Genomic DNA, 26,457 nt, shown 5'->3' with positions numbered 1-26,457 from the left:
TCATGTACTTTGCCTCTGTTGTAGACAAAGCAACTGTTGACTGCAAAGTAGACTTCCAACTAACTAGTGCCTTTGCAAAAGTAAACATATAACCAGTAGTTGATCTTCGTTTGTCCAGATCACCCGCAAAATCTGAGTCACAATATCCAACTACATATTGATTGCCTTCCTGCTCAAAAACTAACCCAACATCTACAGTATTATGAATATACCGTAGAATCCACTTCACAGCTTGCCAATGCTCCTTTCCTGAATTATGTATATATTTGCTAATAACTCCAACACCTTCTGAAATGTCAGGTTTCGTACAGACAATTGCATACATCAAGCTACCAACAACATTTGTGTATGGTACCCTTGACATATACTCCCGTTCAGTTTCATCTTTTGGTGACATAATGGTACTTAGCTTAAAATGAGGAGCAAGTGGAGTACTAACTGGCTTAGTCTTCTCATCTATGCCAAAGCGCTGTATTACTCTCTTCAAATATTCTTTCTGAGACAAACATAGTTTCTTTGAACGTCTATCTCTTATTATCTCCATGCCAAGAATTTTCTTTGCCTCACCCAAATCCTTCATCTCGAACTCCTTCTTCAGTTGAATCTTCAACTTATCAATTTCTTCCAAATTCTTGGAAGCTATCAACATATCATCAACATATAGGAGAAGATATACAAAGGAACCATCTTCAAGCTTGCGCAAATACACACAATGTTCGTATTTGCTTCTCTTGTACCCTTGCCGCAACATAAATTTGTCAAATCGCTTATACCATTGTCTAGAAGATTGTTTCAATCCGTACAACGATTTTTCAAGTTTGCACACCATATTTTCTTTTCCAGCAACTTTGAATCCTTCTGGCTGAGTCATGTAGATTTCCTCCTCCAAGTTTCCAGTTTTTACATGCATCTGAACTAGTTCCAAATCCAACTGTGCTACCAAAACCAACATAATTCTAATGGAGGAATGTTTTACAACTGGAGAAAACACTTCATAGTAACCAATTCCCTCCTTTTGAGCATATCTTTTGGCCACCAATCTTGCTTTGTAGCGAACATCTTCTTGGTTAGGAAATCCTTCTTTCTTTGCAAATACCCATTTGCACCCAATTGCTTTCTTTCCCTTCGGGAGATTGGTCAATCTCCATGTATGATTCTGATGAAGGGACTGTATTTCATCATTTATGTCAATACTCCACTTATCTTCTTCTGAACTTTGGACTGCGTCTTTATAAGTGGTAGGAACATCATCGGCTACAATTGAGGCGGCACAAGCAACCGTCTCTATAAGAAGGTTTTGTTATTGTCCTTTTTGGCCTGCTGGTTGCAATTGATTCAAGTTGTTGTGGAGGTTCCTGAGTTGGAATCTCCCTCTCTACTGGCTCTTCTTCCAGAGGATAATCTTCATTTGTTTCCTCATCTACTTCTTGTGTAGGAAAAATAAATTTTCCCCCAAACTCCACCTGCTTAGAAGCACCCTCATTTTGTTTGGTATCTTCTGTTACCTTATTTACTATAGCAGATTCATCAAAGGTAACATCCCTGCTGAATATTACTTTCTTTGTCATAGGACACCATAAGCGATATCCTTTGACTCTAGAAGTAATCCCCATAAAAATAGTCTTCTTTGCTCTTAGATCCAATTTTGACGCCGTCACATGATAATATGCATTTGCGCCAAACACGTGTAAAGAGTCATAATCTACAACAGGCTTTCCATGCCATTTTTCAAATGGTGTCTTGCCATCAATAGCAACAGATGGTAAGTGATTAATGAGGTGACATGCATATGTAATTGCCTCAACCCAAAATTCTTTGTCCAAGCCAGCATTGGACAACATACGTCGTACCTTCTCCAGCAAGGTCCGGTTCATACGTTCTGCCACTCCATTCTGTTGTGGTGCATGTCTGACAGTGAAGTGTCGGACGATGCCATCATTTTCACAGACCTTATTGAAATGATCATTTTTGTATTCACCTTCATTGTCTGTGCGAATACACTTGATCCTCTTTCCTGTTTGTTCTCCACCATCATTTTCCATTTGAGAAAAATTCTCAACACTTCATCTTTGCTCTTCATTGTATACACCCACACTCTTCGGGAAAGATCATCAACAAAGGTTACAAAATAGTGCTTCCCATCCAATGAAGGTATTTTGGAAGGACCCCAAACATCAGAGTGTACATAATCCAAAATGCCTTTAGTATTATGGATCGCTGTACCAAATTTAACCCTTGTATGTTTTCCTTTGATACAATACTCGCAAAACTCCAAGTTGCAAGCCTTAACTCCTTTTAACAATCCATGATCTGATAAAGTTTTCAAGGATTTTCCTCCAGCATGTCCCAAGCGCATGTGACATAACCTGGTTGTTTCTGCCTCTTTTTCGTCACTGGATGTTACTGTCGTTGTCTCAATAACTGTACTACCGCGATAACGGTACATATTATTGTTCTTCCGATTGACCTTCATTACCACTAGTGCACCGGAACATACTCTCATCACTCCACTTTCTGCAATGATTTTAAACCCTTTTGATTCTAGGGCTCCCACAGAGATGAGATTTTTCTTCAAACCCAGTACATATCGAACATCTGTTAATGTTCTGATCATTCCATAATGGTTCCTTAATCGTATTGAACCAATGCCATATGAGGTAAGAGGGCTGTTATCCGCTGTGTGGACGACTCCATATTCTCCTTCTTGAAAATCCACGAACCAGTCCCGGTTGGGACACATATGATAGCTACAAACCGAGTCCATCAACCATATGTGTGATGATATTAATGGCTCTGGTGTAACTAATGAGAAGTCTGAATCATCACCATCAGCTACATTTGAATCCATAATGGTCTTTCTATTGTTATGTTTGGCCTTATTATTCAACTTCGGACAGTCTTTCTTCCAGTGCCCCTTTTCTCGACAAAAGGCACATTCATCTTTGCTAGGTCTAGATCTTGACTTGAATCTTCCCTTCTTTGTCCTCGTTTGATTTTGAGGACGATCCCTCACAACCAGTGCTTTTCCTTCTCCGCTCTTCTGTTTTTCTCCCTTTCTTTGTTCATAGTTGTACAAAGCCAAACAAACTTCTCTGAGAGAAATTTCGTCATTCACATGAAGTGGAGTAGTTTCAAGGTGCTCGTATTCATCAGGAAGTGACCCTAACAACATCAAGGCAAAGTCACCATCATCAAAAGTTGCATCCATATTTTGCAAATCTGTGACCAACTTATTGAAACTAGTGATAAGTTCATTCATCGTGGTACCAGGAACATAGGTGAAGCGAAACAGTCTCTTCTTCATGTACAATTTATTTTGACTGTTTTTCTTCAAAAATTTATCCTCCGGTACTTTCCATAATTTACTTGCAGAAGTTTCCTTTGTGTATGGATATTTCTGCTCTCTAGTAAGATAGGATCGGATGGTACCGCAAGCAACACGGTTGATAATTCTCCAATCTTCTTCTCCAATAACATTTGGTCTCTTTTCTTCAATAGCAAGATCTAGCCCTTGTTGAAAAAGAACATCTAGAACCTCGCCTTGCCACATCCCAAAATGTCCTGACCCGTCAAAAATTTCTACCGCAAATTTCGCATTTGACACAATTCTTGTCATAAGCGAAGATGCCAATGATGAAGTATTGTTGACACTTGATGTAAATTCTTCTTGTTTATTGTATTACATTTTTGACACAAATATTATTTAATAGCTGACGACACAAATCAAGATTATTTCCTTTCTGGTGTGGAAGATCAGACTAAGCTGCAACCACAGAGCATACTCAGAACTTTGACTCAGTTACCAAGATAAATCTTTTCTGATGTGGAAGATGCTGCAACCACAGAGCATACTTAGACAGTACATTGGTTTTGATACCAATTGTTGCGGAAGCCAAATGTATATAGTGTGAATGAATCACAACTACTATACCAATAATTATGGCAGCCACTAAATAATAAATAAGACAATAATACAACAATAAAAGGAACACCAGAATTTACGAGGTTCGACCAATTTTGCCTACTTCCTCGGACACAGCCAATATTTTATTTCACTCCAAAATACAAGTGAAATAATACTAAAGAGAGAATATACAAATGCCTTGAGAAGATAAGAAGGCAAATGAGAAGTGTGTTTTAATCCTAAACATTAGGCCTCTTTTTATAGGAAAAAAATCCCTACCAAATATGTCACCCACCGATGTGGGACTTTTGACATTTTCAACAGATTCAACAAGTGACTAAAATCGGCAGTAAGCTCCCGCTGTGCGGTGGTCAAGGAAGGTCCAGATCGCAAAGGTCTATGGTACGTAGCCTTATCCTACATTCTGCAAGAGGCTATTTCCACGGCTAGAACCCGTATCCTCATGGTAACATGACAGTAACTTTACCAGTTACGCCAAGATTCAACAAGTGACCAATCCCAAAAATTATTGTCCACAAACACCATGAACAATGGAGGAACCAGTGGCCAATGCAGTGGATCCATCTCCATCTACTGTCGTCAGCTAAAGTCATTTATATTCACTTGAACTAACTATTTAAATGAATATATATTTATACATCAGCCATACATGTTTTCACACAAGATCATTAGATATACAATCATACCCATTGTGTTAAAACTCAAGATTGCCTCTTCAAGGACCCTCCTATTTGGTTGAAGTCTTTGAGGTGTCTCATGTCTCGGTTGAAAATTCAAGGAAATGAATGTCGTACTCGATAGCAGATTTCTGAATAATTGGCCCTCAACCTTATTTGTACAAATTGCACTTCACCAAAGTTTAGTTGCGTCGTACTAAAAGATTCTTGGAATCCACACACCCTTCTATACAGACAAAGTCAAAACACTAACAACAGTTACAAAGATTTTGCACGGACCAAGAGGACCCAGGGTGGAAAAGGGGGGGGGGGGTAACATCTGGATAACACTTCAAGAAAAACACCTACAACAACAGACATACTATACCAACACAACAATCTGGTATACGAGAAAAGGGGATTGCAGGCTTCAAGTATTTTGTTAACATATAATACTGCTTACAGGTACACTGAGTTGGGGGTTTTGTCTCATTTCTCCCCCCTGAACCTCTCTCTTGGATTACTTTAGTGAGGTAACTCATGTATCAATTCATTTCCCCCTTCATTTCGCAGTTATTTGGATCAGCAAGTCATTGTTCTGGCCAGACTAGAGTTTCCCGTGCCCTCCTTTGGTTTCAAAATGATATTATCAATTTTTTGGCAGAATTCCTTGTAAAACTGCAAAAAGATTATTTATGGTTTGTTCTGAGCTTTGTGCAATTCATTAGAGAATCAAAATGTAATGATTGTGATGCAAAGCTTTAGCAAAAGTTACAAGGATAGAAGCAGACCTTATGGTATTCAAGGGTTTCCCCAGCAGCCTTCCGAACATCGACCATATAAAGGGATGGCGCAACTAGGAAAACCTTTCAAATTAAAGGAAAAAACAGTCAAAAATGAAAGAAGAATCGGGTAAAAAAACGTCACTAAAGAGCAGCTGCATGAGTAGTTTAGTTCACAAGTTACCTCCAGTACAACAGCAAATGGACCAGCCTTATTTGCCCTTACGCCTTGAAGTCTAATCTGCAAAAGAATATAACAGTACAAAAATTAAACCAGCTTCAAGGAAATAGAAACTTACATCATGCAACCTTTGAGATTAAATGAAAAAGTGATCTAAAAACCCAAAAGCCCACAAGATCATCAATCAATGACAGAAACCTATTTGTGTAATGACTTGGTTTTAATTTGCAGAAAGATGAAATGTGCTACTCGGGGAAAGTTTGTTATCTTAAAGCATGTCTGAGTAAGCTCACATTTGGTATACAATTAACTGTCAAAAGATACGAGATCTTTAAAAAGTCAAACGTATAGGTGGCGCTACACTGTAAAGAATCAAACTTCAATGTTTTAGTCATCTAATTAACTTATTACAACCCTTTTTCTTTATCTAGATTTGGAAACAGCAATTTCAGCAAGCTCACTTGGATTTTTTCTATTATTATAGCATTTCTTCGATTCTGTTAGTAGTTAGAACAAAGAATGAATCCGACTGTATCATATGGAGGTGAAGAATATTTACCTTGTAATTATGTGTGGTGACCTTGAGATCCATCGACCATGCTGCTGCTTCGATAGTTGATATTATGATATTAGCTGGTTGGCGGGAAACAAATCGAGTTTGACGCTTGACATAATCCTGTAAGAATGAAGCAAGCCATTTAACAGAGAGTACCAGTCTTCTATTTTTACACTGTGGGGCTTCTGAACAACTATGGCAGCTGTTCCTAAGCATGATTGGACTCAAATGGTGTATGCCTAGGACTACAAAGGGGCTGTTGAGTTGCTGGGACAATGCAAGTGGCTGTGTGAGACAGAAGAAATGGCAGAAAATGATCCCAGCATGCATTTGGTGGACAGTATGGAAAGCAAGGTATTTCAAAGATAGATGCTGCTCATTACAGAAGAATAAGATGATTTGTATTTTGTTATTTCAATTTTGACGTAAAGAAAGTATGTTGACAAGCTGAAACACTCATAGAAGTCATAGCATCCCTGTAAGCCGAGCAGGATATAGTTGTTTTTTTCTGTCTTTTGTAACTTGTAAATATGGTTTCCTGAACTATCTTTGTGCTGCTGATTAATATATTGTTACCAATTTCAAAAAAATGAAGCAAGTCAATTGCTCTCAGTTAGCATAAGAAGTTGCAAAACCTTGTCTAGAAAGATGAAGCACTAGGTGAACCAGCATTTTTAAGTGGGGAGAAACTCAAAAACTAACTGGACTTCCCAGGATTATGAGCTATTCCAGATTATCAAAGACAGATTATTTCCTAACAAATAAATGTCATATTTCATGCTGGACTTTGCTAGAGCATTTGATTTTGGTGATAGCAAACTCGAGTTTTCCGAAGAAGACGGAACACTTGGTCACCTTCCGGAGTTCGGTGGCCGAGACTCAGATTGATTATTTACTCTGGAGGAAGTCCGATAGAGGTCTTTGCACGGATTGCAAGGTCATCCAGAGTGAGAACCTCTCGACCTTTCATAGGCTCCTGGTCATGGACCTTGAGATCACGAGGAAGAGGAAGAGGGCGATGTATGGCCAACATAGGATCAAGTGGGGAGCCTTGACGAAGCTAAATCGCAGGAGTTGGGGGGTCAAGCTGCTGACTATGGGGGCTTGGAGGAGGAGTGGGGACGCAAGCGCTATGTGGACCACGACTGCGCAGTGCATTAGGGAAGCCGCAAGAGAGGTATTAGGGGTCTCAAAGGGTTACTCTGGTAGTCACAAGGGAGACTGGTGGTGGAACGGAAAGGTGCAAGAAAAGTGAATACCAAGAAAGCGACGTATCTGAAGCTAGTGGAAAGTGTAGACGAGGAGGAGAAGAGGGCGAATAGGGAGCAATATAAGTTGGCTAAGAAAGAGGCAAAGCTAGCAGTTACGGCGGCCAAGAGCAACTTTTAGTCGTTTGTATGAGGAACTCGAGGGCCGAGGTGGGGATAAGAGGTTGTTCAGGTTAGCCAAGGCGCGAGAAAGGAAGGCTCGTAACTTGGACCAAGTGAAGTGCATCAAGGACGAAGAAGGTAGAGCTTTGTTGGATGAGGGGCTTATCCGTCGGAGATGGCAGACCTACTTCCATAGTCTCTTGAACGAGGAGGGGGACAGGAGCATTGAACTGGGTGATTTGGAACTCCCTGGGAGTCGCTGTGACTTTGGGTGTTGTGGGCGGATTAGAGTTGATGAAGTGGAGGGGGCTATGCGTAAGATGAGCAGGGGCAAAGCGACCAGGCCGGATGAAATCCCGGTGAAGTTTTGAAAGAGTACGGGCAAGGCAGGCTTGGAGTGGCCCACTAGGTTATTTAATGTCATATTTAGAACAAAGAAGAGGGGGGAAGGGGAGGTGAGGCTGGACTCGCAGGTCATCCCTATGAGAGGAAGTTTTAAGTACCTTGGGTTTATTATTCATGGGGATGGGGAGATTGATGAAGATGTCACACATGGTATTGGGGCGGGATGGATGAAATGGAAACTCGCTTCCGATGTTCTGTGTGACAAGAAGGTGCCACCGAAACTTAAAAGTAAGTTCTATAGAGTGGTGGTTAGACCGACGATGTTGTATGGGGCTGAGTGTTGGCCAGTCAAGAGCGCTCATGTCCAGAAGATGAAAGTAGCAAAGATGAGGATGTTGAGATGGATGTGCGGGCACACCAGGTTAGATAGGATTAGAAATGAGGTTATTCGCGACAAGGTGGGTGTGGCCCCTATTGAGGACAAGATGTGGGAAGCGCGGCTTAGGTGGTTTGGTCATGTGAGGAGGAGGAGGACAGACGCCCCGGTGAGGAGGTGTGAGAGGTTGAATTGGAGGGCCTACGGAGAGGTAGAGGTAGGCCAAAGAAGAGGCGGGGAGAGGTGATTGAGCAAGACATGGCGTAACTTCAGCTGACCGAGGACATGACCCTTGATAGGAAGATATGAAGGTCGAGGATTAGGGTAGTAGAGTAGTCAGTCTAGAGTAATCATAACAGTATTATTGGCACGCAGTCTCGCCTTTTGTTGGTAGTAGGTTTTTATAACTAACCGTTGTTTTCTTTCATTATTGATCATCTTACTATCTTGTTGTTTTTATTCTGCTTTTATTTGGCTTTTTGGTGCTGTCCCTTCTTGTCTATATTTTCATTAATGTGGTGCTTATGCTTTCCTGAGCCGAGGGTCTATTGGAAACAGCCTCTCTATCCTCACAAGGTAGGGGTAAGATCTGTGTACACACTACCTTCCCCAAACCTCACGGTGTGAGATAATACTGGGTATGTTGTTGTTGTATATCATGTAAGACGACGTATAAACAAATGGTTGGTCACTACGAAGCATGTTTTCATGTCGCATGTATCCAATCACCAGAAAAAAGGGAGAAAAGAAGAAGAAAAAGTAGAAAAGAACATAAGCACAGAGAGAGGCTAACTAGCTTGCTTCTTAAAGCAAAACACTACGCTAAAAAAATTATAGAAGAAACCTTTGCAGCTTCCTTCAACCCCCTCTCTTATTGCACAAATGAAAAGTTTAAAGCAAAAACCAGGAAAAAGAAAAGAGAAGGAAAGAACAACAGATATATGCAGTAGGAAGAAACAGAAAGATTGCATGACACGAAACTAAGGTTTGCTCGACCTTTTTTTTCACCGAAATAATCACTGTACCTGACGCCTGTCAAATAAGGCTGCTAAATTCAACCCCTGAGATAGTGTGATCATCTCGAATGCATTCATTATCAAGGGGCCACCCTCACTATATTCAGATTTCTTACTTACAAGTTCCTCCTGCAAAATTGAAGATGCAAGAGATATCAGATTTAAGCACAGAATAGATGAGGATAATTGCTAATTTCTCCCCAAGTGTCGTTATCTCAAATGCATTCCTTACCAAGGGGCTACTATCAGTATTAACAGATTTCTCGCTTACAAGTTCCCCCTGCAAAATTTAAGATGCAACAGCATATTAAATTTAGCCACACAGAATATATGAGGATATTGCACTACGGAGTCATCAGTTATCATTGGATCCATCTTGATACGTCAAGAATTTTCTTAAATTTAATACTCCCTCCGTTCCATCTTGTGTCTTAGTTTGACTAGGCACGAAATTTAAGAATGTAAAAAGACTTTTGAATCTTGTAGTCTTAAACTAAAGGTGTGTATAACATTATCAAAAACCCCTTTGAACCTTGAGGTCTTAAACATATCATGTCATTTCTATAAGAGAGTATCTAAGGGTAAAATGGAAATGTTGGAATTAAAAACTTATTAAAGATAGACAGAGATTCTTTTTGAAATGGCTATAAAGGAAAGTAGGACACATAAATTGAAAGGGAGTATTATACTTATCTTCCAAAATATACAATGAAAATTGATAAATATGCTATAATAATAAAAAGGAATTCCACCTCAATATCGTCAAACACAGCGCGGACATCATCAAGATTGACTTCTTCGTCATCTTTAACCCTGAAGGGCAAGTAGTCTTTTCGGAACCAAGAGTCTCTTTTTATCCCTTTAATCTTGATTCGCTGCATTTATATGGTTTTGATTAACATAGATGGTGGCTATGGAAACATCAAAACTGCTCTAGTTTGCAAAAATCATACTTTTAACTTCTCAAATTTACCGAGAAAAGACTGATGAGAAAGGTAATAGAGTTACTCTATTGAACAGAAACAAGAAACTCTCAGCAGGCATGCATAAAGTATGGCTTACATATGCAATTATCAAAAGGATCTGCAAGCAGAGAACTCATGAAAGATTTCCTTTTTTTTTTTTTTTGGTTTGAGAAGGTAACATATTGGTAGGCTTAAAGTAAAGACGAGCAACTAAACTCAAACAATTCATGTGTATAACACTAGGAAAAAGAGCTTTGGCCCGTCAAAAGTGCTGCAGTAAGTGATTAACGATTTAAGAAGAAACTTCACCCTCCAGATGTAGTACATTTTCCTAGATTATCCAGGCAGAAAACAGCTGACCAAATTTGCAGCATCTTTCGACAGCATTTCATTTTTCTGTATCAAAACATCCTAATTGTTTCATTCAATCAATCATGTCCATTAACTGCATATCTTCTCCTCTTGATAAAAATAACTTCGATATGACAAACATTCTGCTTCACTTCAAGTGAGGGTTCTCTGTACTTAGTTTGCAAATTTTAATAAGCATAACAATGTGCATCATTTAAAGCATGTGATATAACTTTGGTGAAAAATGAACAAAGGTTTAGGTGGGAAAAAAAGAGCAGAAGGGAAGCAGCAGAAAGGGGTGACCACCACAAGTTTGCTTGGGGAAGAAAGGGAACTTCCGCTTTGTCCTCAGCAATTCAGATTTGTGAGTGATCGATAGTAGAGTGGTCTGGAAATAGGTTACTGGATCAAGAAAGACATATTTGAGCATTAACATGACATTCGAACCATGGTAAACTTCTTCAGAGATATATCCTTCACAAGTCACAGTAATAATTTAATTTTATTTCCCTAAAGAGATCAGAAAGAACAATATAGAGTCAAGCTTTAGCACGTTTGATAACAAGCTGAAAAGATAAGGAGGACAAAGAATTGAAAGAAGTGCACGAAGGATGAATTATGATAGACATGAAATGCATCTGTAACAATCAAACCATCTCCATCTAGCTAAAGTTTCATGCTGGATTTAGTATTTAAGGCGTCCATAAATTGTGGGTTATTTTTAACTCTTTTTTTTTATTGGACAAAAGATGAAGTGTAGCGAATGGTTCATCAAAAAACAATAAGGACGCACTATTCAGGACGAAATTTCGAGAATCTTTTATTATGCTATGTAAACAGCATGTCTGTAGTGCAGGGGGAGATCTCCATTCTAGGTGGCCTACCATCTTCAAGTCTCTTCTGAGCGACAAAGAAGCAATGTGATACCATAACTATAAGATGGAATGGTGATCTCTAGACTCACGGTATCAGGATTTGGGTCAAGAATTTTTCTTATCAATGACACTGCACCAGGAGAAAACCAAAAAGGACAGGAGAAATCAGCTGCATTGATCTGCATCAATAGAAAAACCAATTAGAAATTTCACGGAGCTCAAAAGCAATGCTCAGAATAATGAGGAAGCAGCGAAAATTGTCAGATCCGCAACTACATAAAATTTTAAAATAATTGAAATGAAAATAACTAAAAGAAGAACACAAATGAATAAATTATATTTCCTCTATCCCATTTTATGTAACAGTATTTACATTTTAGCTTCTCCCAAGAAATTGGCGCTTTTCCATATTTGGAGACTATGAGGGGTCATTTGGTTTTGCATTTAATTGTGCAGAGATTATAATACAAAAGTTGTTTCTCCAGTAAATAGTAATGTAGAGATTGTTAGTGGTGAATAATAATGCATGGATTGTTATATGGTGAATAATAATAATGCAGGGATTGTTATGTAAGGATTGCCAATTTAAAGGCCTTACGCCTTCAGATATTCCGAGGGTTTTTCGGAAACAGTCTCTCTACCCCCCAATGTAGGGGTAAGGTCTGCGTACACACTACCCTCCCCAGACCCCACATGTGGGATTATACTGGGTTGTTGTTGTATGCCTTTAGATATTCTTATATATTGCTATTACATGTATTCCTTCTATCCCATATAAAATAATATGGATTCACATATAAGTTACACTAATGCTAGTAAGATGGCATTTGGTTTCCAATATTAACCTTCCCATAACTTATTCGGAGCTTAATACCAGAAACCAAAAGTGTAATAGCTATACAGATATTATATTACTAATGCAAAGTTTTATATTGGAAACCAAACGCGGTATAAGCAATACCGAAGTTTATACCAGGATTAAAAAATCCTTATTCCTCAAACCAAACAACCCCTAAATGATAATACTCCTAACTCACCCTTATTGACATGAAATGTTAGGACCTACCTGAATAAAAACTGATTTTCCATTAGGAGAAAGAAAGATAAAAGGACATGTTGAGCCCTTATCATCTCTCATTTAATTGTTGGTAGCAAGGGAAGTTTTGATAATTTACAGATATTTAGCTTAAGTGTCAAAGTCTCTTTTGTTCCTTAAACTCCATGTCTAGTCAACACCGTCACATAAATCGGACGGAGGGGGTAACAGATAAATAGCAAGTAATAAACAAAGAAGTAAGTGACTCATGTAGACACAAACTGAAAAATCATTAAACCATAATCAGTTGGCAAAGCCAGTCCTCGAGACTCACTTAATCACATAGCGCTTACCCTTCACAATTCTCAACTACTCTTAGCAGTTGATGCTTGATAGAGGTCAAAGAAATGAATAAGAAAATGACAAGAAGACTTTATATATGTTACAACCTATAGCCCTCAGTACAACAATTATGCCTTATATCAAAACTAGTTGAGTTCAGTTATATGTAACTATACTCTATAATTTGTCTATCAAAACAAATAGGAGTTCTCTAGAGGAAGAACCTAGAATCCTCAGACTTATCCATATGAAACAGAGCAACAATTGCCCCTAATATAATTCCTTAAAACCCGTTAGAATCTTCCCGCTGTATAAAGCATAAAGCAAAATAACTTCACATAATACATTTATGAACCATTTATCTCATTACATATGCAAGACGACATCTACCTTTGAAAACAAGGTAGGAAGGTCTACTTCATCAAATGGAAGATATCCCGACATTAAGACAAAAAGGATGACACCACAGGACCATACATCAACAGCAGCACCGTCATAACCTCGGTTACTTAACACCTGAAGCATTAAGTAAAATTAATAAGTCAGATACAGCAGAATGAGCTTAATTGCATTTTGTTGCAGAAAGAGGTTTCAAGCAATCTTCCCAGTGGATTGTATATTAAACAAGCAACAGAGATTATGATACTACATGAAAAGATGGAGATTGACACACATTACAGTATATTACAACAGGACTCTGAAAGGAACTATAAACTCAGATTCACCCTCAACTTAGAAACTGTTGATTAGCATGATTCAAGGAGATTTGATTTAGGAGATTGTTGATTAGTATGATTCAAGAAGATTTGATTTAGGAGATTGTTGATTAGCATGATTTGAGGAGATTTGATTATATTTAGGAGATTTGATTTGATTTGATTTGATAGCTAGATTGATTATATAGATTTATTTTATTTCCTTAGTTAGCATTAGGAGCTTTGTATAGATTCCCTTGCTCATGGGATGTAAACACATACATAAATATAAAAAGCATTTTCTTCTCCTCAAAATCTACATGTTATCAGAGTCATTGCTGCCTTTTTGAGGTGAGTTATCTCCCTCACAACACTAGGGTTCCGTTTTTATCAAAGAGGTAGTGTTTCTCTCTCTTGGTGGCTGCCCGCAACACAAACTCCTTCTGGACAAGTTTATTTTTGGTATTTTCTTTTCTATTAGGGTCACTAGAACATTCCGAGCCTATCCCTACCAGTTTTGATTTTTTCGTTCATCGGAGTTAAGGTTCCATCGAGACAGATTTGGTTTCCAGCAACGCAAATTATTTTTGAGCAATTTTCTTAAGATTTCCTTCTAATTGGGCAAAAATATGGAGACATTCAAGGAGACGGTTTCTAGAGAAATCTTGTATTCGGATGAAATTTAGCTTCTTCGTCGCCTCATAGCCAAACTTGACTCCGCTAATGGTGCCACATCCAATCACGTGCAATCAGGTACTGCCTTTCCTGCTCACCTTAATTCTTGGATTGTTGATTCTGGTGCAAAGAGACACATGATAGGCTTTTCTAAAGACATTCAAAACTATTCTCTGTGTCTCAAAGGAGATAATGTTAAAATAGCCACTGGTTCTTTAACACCTATCTCTAGAACAAGTTCTGTTGTTTGTACTCCTAATATTAAACTATCATCTGTGCTCCATGTCCCTGAGTTCCCTGTCAATTTTTTATTTGTTAGTGCTATTACCAAAGCTCTAAACTGTAAAATCAAATTCTTTCCCGATCATTGTATTTTTCAGGATCTTCAAACAGGAAAAAAGATTGGCAGTGGTAGATTACGTGATGACTTGTATATATTAGATGGAATTCAAAACTCTGGTCAAGCCTTTTCTGGGTAAAGTAAGGATGTCAACCAAGAAATAATACAATGGCATAAACGGTTAGGAGACCTATCATTCTTTGTTTTGAAGAAGTTATATCCCGATTTGTTTTTAAGGACTCGATTTAAATCTTTGTTCTCTGATGCGTGTGAATATGCCAAGCATACTAGAAACTCTTATTATACGAGTGATAATAGAAGGACAACTCTGTTTATTACTATTCATTCTGATGTATGGGGTCCTACCAAACTGTTTCTTTGTCCGGTAGTCGATGCCTCGATGGTTTGTTACTTTCATTGATTGTTGCACTAGGATGACTTAGGTATATTTCTTAAAAGCCAAAAGTGGAGTTTTCTCTTGTTTTCAGTCATTTTATAAGATGATTTGTACTCAGTTTGATGCCAAAAATAAAAATCTTGAGAACGGACAATGGCAGCAAATACATGGAAAAAAGATTTGGTGCTTATTTGGAGTCCAATAGAATAGTCCATCACACTAGTTGTCCTTACACTAGTGCACAAAATGGGGTCGTTGAAAGAAAAAATAGGCATTTGTTAGAAGTAGCAAGATCTCTTATGTTCACCATGCATCTACCAAAATCTTACCGGGGATGCTTTTCTAAAGGCTGCCTATCTTATCAACAGAATGCCACTTAAACCTCTCAATTTTCAAAATCCTTTGGAAGCTTTAAAGGGTATGAATAAATATATTGTTCCTCCAAAGGTGTTTGGGTGTGTTTGCTTTGTCCACACTAAAAATTCTAGGAAACTTGATCCTAGAGCTATAAAGTGTGTTTTCATTGGGTATTCTCCGACATAGAAAGGTTACAGATGTAATCATCTTCCCTCTAGGAGATCTTTTGATAGCATGGATGGTACCTTTCGAGAATCTGAGCCCTATTACAGTATTACCTCATCACCTCTTCAGGGGAGAGCAGTAAGGAGGAAGAGGTGATTCTACCTAGTTCTATTACTGGACCTCTTGATGACATTGTCACAGGGAAAAGTAAAATTGGAGAAAGAATTCAGGGGAGACGATTGGGTTTTTGGATAGGCCTGATTTGAAAACTTACTCAAAGGAGAAATAGAGCAGAAAAAACCATCATGCAATCTACCAAGGCTGAACCTTCTTCTACTGGTGAGTTATCCACACTTCCTAATGAGTTAGATGTGCCTATTGCTCACAGAAAAGGAGTCATATTTTGCACAACCAAACACCCTTTATCTAATTTTATCTCCAATAATTTTCTGTCTCCCTCCTATACAGCCTTTGCCTTGTCTATTTCTTCTATGTCTATTCCTAGAATTTGAGGGAAGCTTTTGCAGATCCTAAATGGTAGCAAGCTATGACTAAAAAAATGAAGGCCATGTCAAAAAATGAGACTTAGGAACTTGTCACTTCACCACCGGACAAGAAGTTGGTTGGCTGCAAATGGGTCTTCACTTTGAAGCACAAAGTTGATGGTTCAATTGAAAGATACAAAGTAAGATTGGTGGCTAAGGGATTCAGTCAGACTTATGGAGTGGATTATCAAGAAATATTTGTCTTTGTTGCTAAAATGAACACTATTAGAATTCTTTTGTCTTGTGCAGCCAATCTTGCTTGGGACTTGCAACAATTTGATGTGAAGAATGCATTTCTTCATGGAAACTTAGAAGAAGAGGTGTATATGGAGATTCCTCTGGAATTTGATACTGCACAAAGTTAAGGAAAGGTATGCAGATTGAAGAAAGCCTTGTATGGACTGAATCAATAACTTGGTTTGATAGATTCAGCAAAGCAATGATCTCCTTCTGTTACCAAGATAGCTGTCCAACGGGACGGGACGAGACGGACTTTGACCGGGACGGGCTTTAAACGGAACAACTCGGTAGGCCCATCCCATCCCACTAACAAACAGGATGGGACGAGACGTAGGCCCTAAGTGGGCCTTTTTAAAAAAAATTCATTTAAATATTTAAGCATTAAATTTGGCAGCGGTTATTTTTTTTATAGATAGTAACGGTTATTTTTTTAAAGTTGACAATGACTAAGTTTTTAAAGTTTGCAACAGCTAGTGTTTTTGACTTTTTTAATAAACTTAAAACTTAATAAATTATAAAGAAACTAAGTAAAGAATTATAAATATTAAAACAAAAGACTTGTAACAAAATAGTTTAGTAATTATAATAGACTTGTAATTAATTTAATATAATCTCAAGCTATAAAGTAACTAAGTAAGACAATTCATAAAAAAAATTTAAGGCTAAAGCCTTTTATTTTATTAATAAAAGTTTCAAATTTCACATACAAATACAAGTCTTTTGAATAACACCTAATCTAAGCATCCACCTTCTAGGAAGGGTTCTGTTTGAACTAGACCTCTTAGTAGCATATGCACATCATTCTTTAAACTCACGAATTCTACTCGCTTTATTAGCACGAAAAATATAGCCGCAAGTATGTTGTACTTTACCACAAGAATCAAAAAATAAATTAATACCATCTTTTACAACCAAGTTAAAAATATGGCATGCACATCTAACATGAAAAATTTCTGGATTAATTGGGCAAATTCTAGCTTTTAAGCTATTTGCTATGGTGGTGTTAGTAGAAGCATTATCTAATGTGATAGTTAAAACTTTATCATTGGGCCCATAAATTCAAGTATTTCTAGAACAATAGTTGCAATATATGCTCCAGTGTGTTTTGAATCAACAAATTTATAACCAATAATACGTTTTTACATGTTCCAGTGATGATCAACCCAATGATATGCAACGGTTAAATAATCATTACCATTAGGACTACGACCTATATCAGATGTGATACACACTTTACAGACTAAGTGAAAAAATACACAACGAATATACTGAAGATATTCAGTTTAAAATTTAAAAACATCATTTATATCTGTGGTCTTAGGAAAACATTGAAAAGAGGGACTATAAGTTTCTTGTATATAATGCACAAAAGCAAGGTGAGAAGGAAAAGTAAAAGGTAAGCCACAAACAGCGACCATTTTTGCTAAATTTTTACGATCTCTATCTTTGTTATAGGGACGTAATATAGTACCAAAAGTAGGGTGAAACTGTTGTTGGACAAAATTAGAACTCCCGCCAAATCCAGTAGGAGCGCTAGAACTGCTGCTAGGATCCGATATTTTTCTGGCATCTATTTGAGCTTGTATCCATAAAGGATTGTGTGTTTTAAGTAAGTGCATGGTTAAACCCCCCGTCCCACCTGATTTTTCATGTGCAAATCGTGCTTTACATTTTACATAGATAGCAACTAAATTGACTTTATCATGTTCAAAAAAATTCCATACAAGTGATGTTTTCGTACGTCTAGCCTTAGCCTTATCCCTTACAGGAGGTACGAGGGTAAAGCTCCAAACCGAGATTGACTCTGAGTTTGAGCTTGTGTTGCTGGACTAGTGGGTGTTGCATCTAATTCTTCTTCCTCGTTAAAAATATCTTTGCCAAATTGTCTTTGTAAAATTTCATGATCTAGTTGTACTCTCGAATTAATATTATAAAATACATGGGGTTGAGTAAATGAAATTGCATCAACATGAGTCATTCCATCTATATGTTTTCTAATTCTAGGAGAAGGATTAGGATTAGGATTACTACAACTAACACCTTTACTATTTTTTTAAATGGGTTGGTTATGCCAAATTCTTGGGGGCAAAAGAGGCGACAAGAAGTTGTTTAGGTTAGCCAAGATTAGGGAGAGGAAGGCTCGGGATCTGGACCAAGTACGGTGCATCAAGGACGAAAATGGTAAGGTTCTGGTGGAAGAGGGATGTATCAGGCATAGATGGCAGGAGTACTTCCATAGGCTCTTGAACGAGGGAGGGAACAGGAACATCATGCTAGATGAGTTGGAGAATTCAGGGAGTCAGAGGGATTTTGGGTTTTGTAGGCGTATTAGGAGCATAGAAGTGGAGGGGGCGATGCGGAAGATGTGCAAGGGTAAGGCTACTAGGCCAGATGAGATCCTAGTGGAATTTTGGAAGGTAGTGTGTCGGGCAGGTTTGGAGTAGCTTACTGGTTTGTTTAATGTCATTTTCAGGACGAAGAAGATCCCGAAGATTGGCGGCGGAGTTTGATTATCCCGTTGTATAAAAACAAAGGTGATATCCAGGATTGTAACAACTATAGGGGTATCAAGCTGTTGAGTCATATATGACAATATGGGAGAGGGTGGTGGAGATGAGGGTGCGACGTGGTGTTACTATTTCCGAGAACCAGTTTGGATTTATGCCAGAACGGTCTACGACAGAAACCATTCACCTTGTGAGAAGATTGGTGGAGCAGTACAGGGAGAGGAAGAAAGACTTGCATTTGGTATTCATCGACCTAGAGAAGGCCTATGATAAAGTCCCGCGAAAGGTCCTATGGAGATGTTTGGAGGCTAGGGGTGTCCTGGTGGCATACATTAGGACGATTAAGGACATGTACGAGGGAGCGAAGACTCGGGTGAGGACTGCGGGAGGAGACTCGGACCATTTCCCAGTGAAGATGGAATTACATCAAGGATCGGCTCTTAGCCCCTTTTTGTTTGCCTTAGCGTTAGATGAGCTAACACGTAACATACTAGGAGAGGTGCCATGGTGTATGCTATTTGCTGATGACATAGTCCTGATTGACGAGATGCGAGGCGGAGTTAATGCTAAATTGGAAGTTTGGAGACAAACGCTGGAGTCTAAAGGTTTCAAGTTGAGTAGGTCGAAAACTCAATACTTGGAGTGCAAGTTCAGTGAGGGGATGCATGAAGAAGAAGTGAGGATTGGTATTCAGGTCATCCCTAGAAGAGACAGTTTCAAGTATCTTGGGTCTATTATTCAAGGCAACGGGGAGATTGATGAGGATGTTACTCATCGTATTAGAGCGGGGTGGATGAGATGGAGGCTCACATCGGGGTTTTTGTATGATAAAAATGTGCCACCTAGACTTAAGGGCAAGTTCTATAGAGTGGTGGTTAGACCGACTATGTTGTATGGAGCTGAGTGTTGGCCCGTCAAAAAGTCCCATGTCCAAAAGATGAAAGTAGCTAAAATGAGAATGTTGAGATGGATGTGCGGGCATACTGGGAAAGACAGGAATAAGAATGAAGTTAATAGGGAGAAGGTAGGTGTAGCATCTGTGGAGGACAAGTTGCGGGAATCGAGGCTAAGGTGGTTCGGGCATGTGAGGAGGAGAGGCATGGATGCTCCGGTGAGGAGGTGTGAGAGGTTGTCCATGGCGGGTCTGAAGAAGGGAAGGGGTAGGCCCGAGAAGTATTGGGGAGAGGTAATTAGGTAGGATATGTCATTGCTTCAGCTTACCGAGGACATGACCCACAATAGGAAGGTGTGGAGGTCGAGGATTAGGGTTGTAGGTTGACATATAGTAGTGTGTTCCTCCTAGGACATTCAATAGAACTAGGAGTATTTTTGTAGTTTCCTGTTTATAGTTCTTTATTATGCATGTTGCGGCATTCGCACTCGTTACTATGTTACATTGTTGCTAACATTCTTTGCTACTTGGTGCTTTATTTTCACTGTTTCTTGAGCGAGGGTGTATCGGAAACAACCTCTCTATCTCTATGAAGTAGGGGTAAAGTCTGCGTACATACTACCCTCCCCAGACCCCATTTATGGGATTAAATTGGGTTTTGTTATTGTTGTTTGGTTATGCCAAATACTTTTTTAGGCACCATAATACGAAAATAAATTAGACAAGTTAACACAAAAATTAAACACACAAATGAAACACGAAAATAAAACACGAAAAGTAAACACAAAAATAAGCACTACAATGATATACAAAAATTAAATATTAAAATTCGAAGATGGAACGAGTGCACCGTGATTAAATATTGAAACTTGAAGAAATTGCCCAAAATAATTACTCCAAATACTTGACGAATTAATTTGAAGCTTTTAAGTTGCTCCAAAAATTTGCCCAAATACTTGAAACGTAGTTAATTATAAGAAAATTAATATTTGAGAAAGAATGATTGATTTTTGTGGAAAAAAATGAAGAACGACAGGGGTATTTATAGTTAAAATAAGGCCAAAGTGTAATTTAATAAACTTAGGGGTTAAATTAAAAAAAATATTTGGGGGGGGGGGTCAAAAATGGCCATTTACAACCGTTGCCAACGGCTAATTTTGAAAAAAAAGTCGTTGGCCAACAACTCTTTCTAAAAAAAAAGAAGAAAAAAAACACGCGGGCTAGCGAGACGGGACGGGACCTTAAGGGGCGGCCCACCGGGACAAAATGGGCAGCCTGTCCCATCCCATGTCCTGTTTAATATAGACCCAGTCTCGTTTAATATTTAGTGGGCCGGGACCGGATCGGGATAGGACGGGCCAACCCGTCCCGTTGGACAGCCATAGTTACCAATAAAGCAATATTGATCATACTCTCTTCATAAGACATCAAATGGGTAAACTCACTCTTCTCATAGTTTATGTTGATGACATAGTAATGACACGAGATGACAAAGAGTAGATAGCTCGATTGAAGAAGTTGTTGCCACATGAACTTGAGATCAAGGATCTAGAAAAATTGCAGTACTTCTTAGGAATTGAGGTTGCTACATCAAAAAGAGGAATCTTTATTTCTCAAAGGAAATATATTCTAGATCTCTTGAAAAAAACTAGTATGACAGGTTGCAGACCCGCAAAATCGTCCATTGAAAGCAATCACAAGTTACAAAGCGGAGTTGGAGAGTGAGTTGATAAGGAGAGATATCAGAGGTTGGTTGGAAGACTAATTTATCTCTCTCACACTAGATCAGATATAGCTTATTCAGTTAGTCTGGCAGTCAGTTCATGCATGATCCCCAAGATACTCATATGCAAGTTGTCTTTCACATTTTGCGGTATCTGAAGTCTACTCTAGGGAAAGGTCTACTTTTCTCCAAACATGATCACATCCAAATAGAAGCCTTTACAGACGCGGATTGAGCTGGATCTCTAGATGACAGAAGAATTACATCCGGTTATTATACGCTCGTAGGAGGAAACTTGGTTACTTTGAGAAGCAAGAAGCAAAGTGTAGCTGCTAGATCAAGAGCAGAGACAGAATATAGAGCTATAGCCTAGGGTGTTTGCGAATTGCTTTGGCTACAAAAGCTACTCTAGGAATTGAGACTGTCAGAAAAAGGAAAACTTTCCTTGTACTGTGACAATAAGGCTGCCATCAGTATAGCTCATAATCCAGTCCAACATGACCGAATAAAGCATGTGGAAATTGGTCGAAACTTCATCAAAAAGAAGTTACAACTGGTGTCTTAAGTTTGTTTATGTACCATCAGAAAAACAGCTAGCTGATGTTTTACCAAAGGTCTCAACAAGCTAACTTTCCATACTTTGAGTTGCAAGCTGGGCATGTACGACATCTTTGCACCAATTTGAGGGGGAGTGTTGATTAACATGATTCAAGGAGATTTGATTTATGAGATTGTTGATTAACATGATTTCAGGAGATTTGATTATATTTAGGAGATCTGATTTTATTTGATTTGATAGCTGGATTGATTGTATAGATTTATTTTACTTCCTTAATTAGCATTAGGAGCTTTGTATAAATTCTTTTGTTCATGAGATGTAAACATATATAAACATATAAGAAACCTTTTCTTCTTCTCAAAATCTACAAACAAATGAAAGTTGATTAGCCATGAGAGGTAAATAAGTGCTGGGACAAAGTAAAATGAATGATATAAACGCTCTTCTTGGCTTCACTGTAATTCAAGCTCCTTGTAGACAGAACACATGTCAATAGTACTCTTTAGAGTTGATTGAAGTTTTATATATATTTATATACACACACATCCATAGTATATATAGAGTTGAGAGGAGTAATTAAGACTTAATTTCTACAAAGAAGAGAAATTATGCATTCCTAGAGATAGACAGCAGGGAAACTAAGTATTCCTACAAAGAAATATACACCCACAGATGACCCCTATGATATTGAGAAGGAAAGTTGATATGGATTCCCAGTTGGCAAACACGAGCAAGGTTGTCGTATGTGGAAAGAGTAAGAAACTTGAAAATTTTCATTCATATTTTTGAATGTCATATACATGGCTTTATATACAAGAAGAGGTTAGAAACAAAATCCCATAAACTCTAACAAAATCCCATAAAATCTGGGATTATACAAAATAAAATAAAACAAAGAATCAAAATTTAATATGGAAAGATCTTAGAGAATCAAAACTTGATATAAACATTAGAGGATCAAATCTTGATATGGAGAATATCTTCTTGGAAATCCTCTATCATTCAACACTCCCCCTCAAGCTGGTGAATGGATATCTTCCATTCCTAGCTTGCTTATCAGGTCTTGAAACACATTGCTTGGCAGTCCTTTTGTTAAAACATCGGCCAACTAATCTTTTGTAGATACAAATGGTGTACAGATGAGTCCACTATCTAATTCTCCGTAATGAAGTGTCTATCTACCTCAATATGCTTAGTGCGATCATGCTGTACGGGATTATGAGCTATACTTATTGCTGATTTATTGTCACAATATAGTCTCATAGGTCCTTCCCATCTTATCTTCAAATCATCAAGGATTATCTTTAACCATAACAACTCACAAACTCCCATCGCCATAGATCTGAACTCGGATTCTGCACTTGATCTAGCTACCACATTCTGTTTTTTACTTCTCCAAGTCACAAAATTTTCTCCTAAAAAGGTACAGTATCCAGAAGTTGACCTTCAATCCACTAATGAACCAGCATAATCCGCATCAGTATAAGCTTCTAAAACCATGTCTCCTCCTCTTCTGAATAGTATTCCTTTTCCGGGGCTTCCTTTAAGATATTGTAGAATCCTGTTCGCCGCTTGGAGATGCATTTCTCTAGGGTCATGCATAAATTAGCTAACGACACTTATAGCAAAAGCAATGTCTGGCCTCGTATGGGACAAGTAGATCAATTTCCCTACAAGCTTTTGATACGAGCCTTTATCTACCACAGAATCTTCCGGAGAATTACACAACCTATGATTATATTCAATTGGTGTGGCCACTGGTTTACACCCTAATTTTCCTGTTTCTTTCAACAAATCAAGCACATATTTTGTTGGGAACTAAAGATTCCTTGTTTAGAATGTGTTACTTCAATTCCCAAAAAATACTTTAATTTTCCAAGATCTTTGATATCAAATACCTTGAGTAAACAATTCTTCAAATTGTGTATCTCCTCTGAATCATCACCTGCTACTATGATATCATCTACATAGACTAGTAGAGCAGTTACCATTCCTGTTTTTGAGTGCCTTATGAACAAGGTGTGGTCTCCTTGACTCTGCCGATAGCCTAGCTTGATCATAAACTTTGTAAATCTTCCAAACCATGCACGGGGTGATTGCTTTAGTCCATAGAGTGTCTTCTTCAGTTCACATACCATTCCCTTCTTGCTTTCAAAACCAGGTGGTACCTCCATATAGATCTCCTCATCTAAATCTCCATGTAGAAAAGCATTTTTAACATCAATTGTTGTAGGTTCCAATTAAAAATCGCAGCCAATGACAATAAGATCCTCACTGTATTCATTTTTGCCGGGCAAAAGTCTCCAAATAATCAATTCCATAGGTCTGTGTGTAACCCTTTGCTACCAAACGTGCTTTAAATCTTTCTATAGACCCATCAGACTTGTATTTCACGGTAAACACCCATCTACACCCTACCGGCTTTTTCCCTTTTGGTAATTCCATCATTTCCCAAGTTTTATTCTTCTGCAATGCTTCCATTTCCACCTTCATAGCTTCTTCCCACTCTTTGTTGCCTAATGCTTCAGACAAATATTTTGGAACAGGAATTGTGTGGAGGTTACTGAGAAAAGCTTTATGGCTTGGGGATAGGTTTTGATATGTCAAGGAAAGGCACAAAGGGTGTTGTGTGCAGGTTCTGGTTCCTTTTCTAAGTGCAATGGGAAGATCAAGATCATTTGGTTGGTTATGATCTTCATGATCAGTTTGGTTTGGTGTTTCTGATGGTTCAACAGGTTCAGGATAGGTATTAGGAGCAAGAACATGAGGAGATAATTGTGGTTGAGTAGTTTGATCAATTAGCCTCTTTCTTCTGGAATAAACCTGCAATGGTGGATTACTTTCTTGAATTCCTTTATCTATATCAAGATTAGAAGACTCAATAGGTTCATTAGGATTTAGAGACTCAGATGAGTTAAGAGATGGTGACTCAGGCAAGGACATAGATAAGGATTTGTCATGGCTAGGAATAGACAAATCAAGTAGTGATAAGTCTAGAGATCCTTTTCCATCCAATGACTCCCCTGAATGTAAGAATTTTTAAAAAATGACTCACTTTCATCAAATGTGACATCAGCTGAAACAAAAAACTTCTTGGTTGATGGTTGGTAACACTTATATCCTTTTTGAATAGGAGAATATCCAATGAAAACACACTTAAGAGCATGTGGATCTAATTTGCCTCTATTCTGAGAATGAATGCGAACATAGGCAATACTCCCAAAGATTCTAGGAATCAATTTACTGGAATTTTCGAAATTCGGGAAGAAACTCCTAAGAGTATCAAGTGGGCTCTTAAAATTCAGAATTCTTGATGGTATTTTGTTACTAAGATATGCAGCAATTAGGACAGCTTCCCCCCAATACTGATTCGGAACCCTTTTGTGAAACAATAGTGATCTAGTAATGTCAAGTAACAAACCGTTTCTTCTCTCCGCTATCCCATTTTGTTGAGGAGTATTGACACATGAAGATTCGTGAATAATTCCCTCATTTTTGAAGAAAACAGAGAGGTTTTGATTGAAGTAGTCCTTGGCATTATCAGAAAGGAATCTTTTAATTGTCACATCAAATTGGGCTTTAACCAGATTAAAAAAGGTAGGAAGAACGTGGCTGACATCTGATTTTTGCTTTAACAAATAGATCCATGTTACTCTTGTACAATCATCAATGAATGACACAAACCATCTAGCACCGGAAATATTAGGAATGGAAGAGGGTCCCCATACATCACTATGAATAAGAGAAAATGGAGTCTTGACATCTTTTGTTGCTTATTGGAAAGGAAACACGTTTATGTTTTGCAATTTCACAATCTTCACAATGAAAAAACTCAACAACCAAATTTTTGAATAACGATGGAAACATTAGCTTGATTACATAAAAAGAAGGATGACCTAAGCGACGATGATAGAGCCAAACTCTCTCTTTATTGGACATAACAGATTCAGACAAGAATGAACTAGATAAGGAATTCTTAATTGTATCACCACCATTGTGAAAATCCAGAAAATAAAGACCACATTTCTCACTAGCACGCCCAATCATCTCCTTCGTGTCCTGTTTCTGAAATGCACAATATGAAGAGAAAAAGGTTACTTTGCATTTGGAATCTTTGGTGACTTTGTGGACAGAAATGAGATTTGCAAATAACTTTGGGACATGAAGAACATTCTTAAGTATCAAAGATTTTCCCAGTTGTATGTCTCTTTGGCCAGCTACAGTAATAACTGAACCATCGGCTATAGTTATTTTTTTATAGCTAGGGCAAGGTGAATATGATATAAAGGGATGGGAGGAACAAGTCATATGATCAGTTGCCCCGGAATCAACCACCCACATTGGAGAAAATTTGTCTCTAACATTAGCAACAAAAGTGGAAGAAATACCTGCAAAGGCCATTGAACAACTACCTGCCGAAGATGATATCTCCAGAGATTCCAGCAATGTTTTCAATTTCTCACATATCTTCTTTGTTGAATTCTGGAACTAATAGACTTTTTTTATCAACCTGAGGGCTGCTAGCAATGTGTGCCTGTGTTCCATCAAAATTATTTTTGGTTGGAGGTTTACCATTGAGTTTCCAA

At 38.2% G+C, this 26,457-nt stretch overlaps 1 protein-coding gene across 6 annotated transcripts in view; it reads right to left on the bottom strand.

The window, feature by feature from the left end:
• Window positions 1-4,730: 4,730 nt before the first annotated feature.
• LOC107830297 (CBL-interacting serine/threonine-protein kinase 24) overlaps window positions 4,731-26,457 on the bottom strand; it is a 35,192-nt gene continuing 13,465 nt past the window's right edge. For all 6 annotated transcript variants that reach the window (XM_075236674.1, XM_075236678.1, XM_075236672.1 and 3 more), the window contains 9 exons: window positions 13,167-13,292; window positions 11,488-11,577; window positions 9,960-10,082; window positions 9,440-9,487; window positions 9,217-9,336; window positions 6,104-6,220; window positions 5,548-5,604; window positions 5,373-5,447; window positions 4,731-5,259 (listed from right to left, as the gene is read on the bottom strand). In XM_075236674.1, the coding sequence (XP_075092775.1) occupies window positions 5,164-5,259; window positions 5,373-5,447; window positions 5,548-5,604; window positions 6,104-6,220; window positions 9,217-9,336; window positions 9,440-9,487; window positions 9,960-10,082; window positions 11,488-11,577; window positions 13,167-13,292 (852 nt within the window). In that variant the 3' untranslated portion in view covers window positions 4,731-5,163. The remainder of the gene's footprint in view (window positions 5,260-5,372; window positions 5,448-5,547; window positions 5,605-6,103; window positions 6,221-9,216; window positions 9,337-9,439; window positions 9,488-9,959; window positions 10,083-11,487; window positions 11,578-13,166; window positions 13,293-26,457) is intronic.

The sequence above is a fragment of the Nicotiana tabacum genome, chromosome 18, assembly GCF_000715075.1.
Source record: "Nicotiana tabacum cultivar K326 chromosome 18, ASM71507v2, whole genome shotgun sequence".
NCBI lineage: Eukaryota > Viridiplantae > Streptophyta > Magnoliopsida > Solanales > Solanaceae > Nicotiana > Nicotiana tabacum.
Note: the sequence above shows the minus strand (reverse complement) of the source record. Positions and strands in the feature narration are given on the sequence as shown.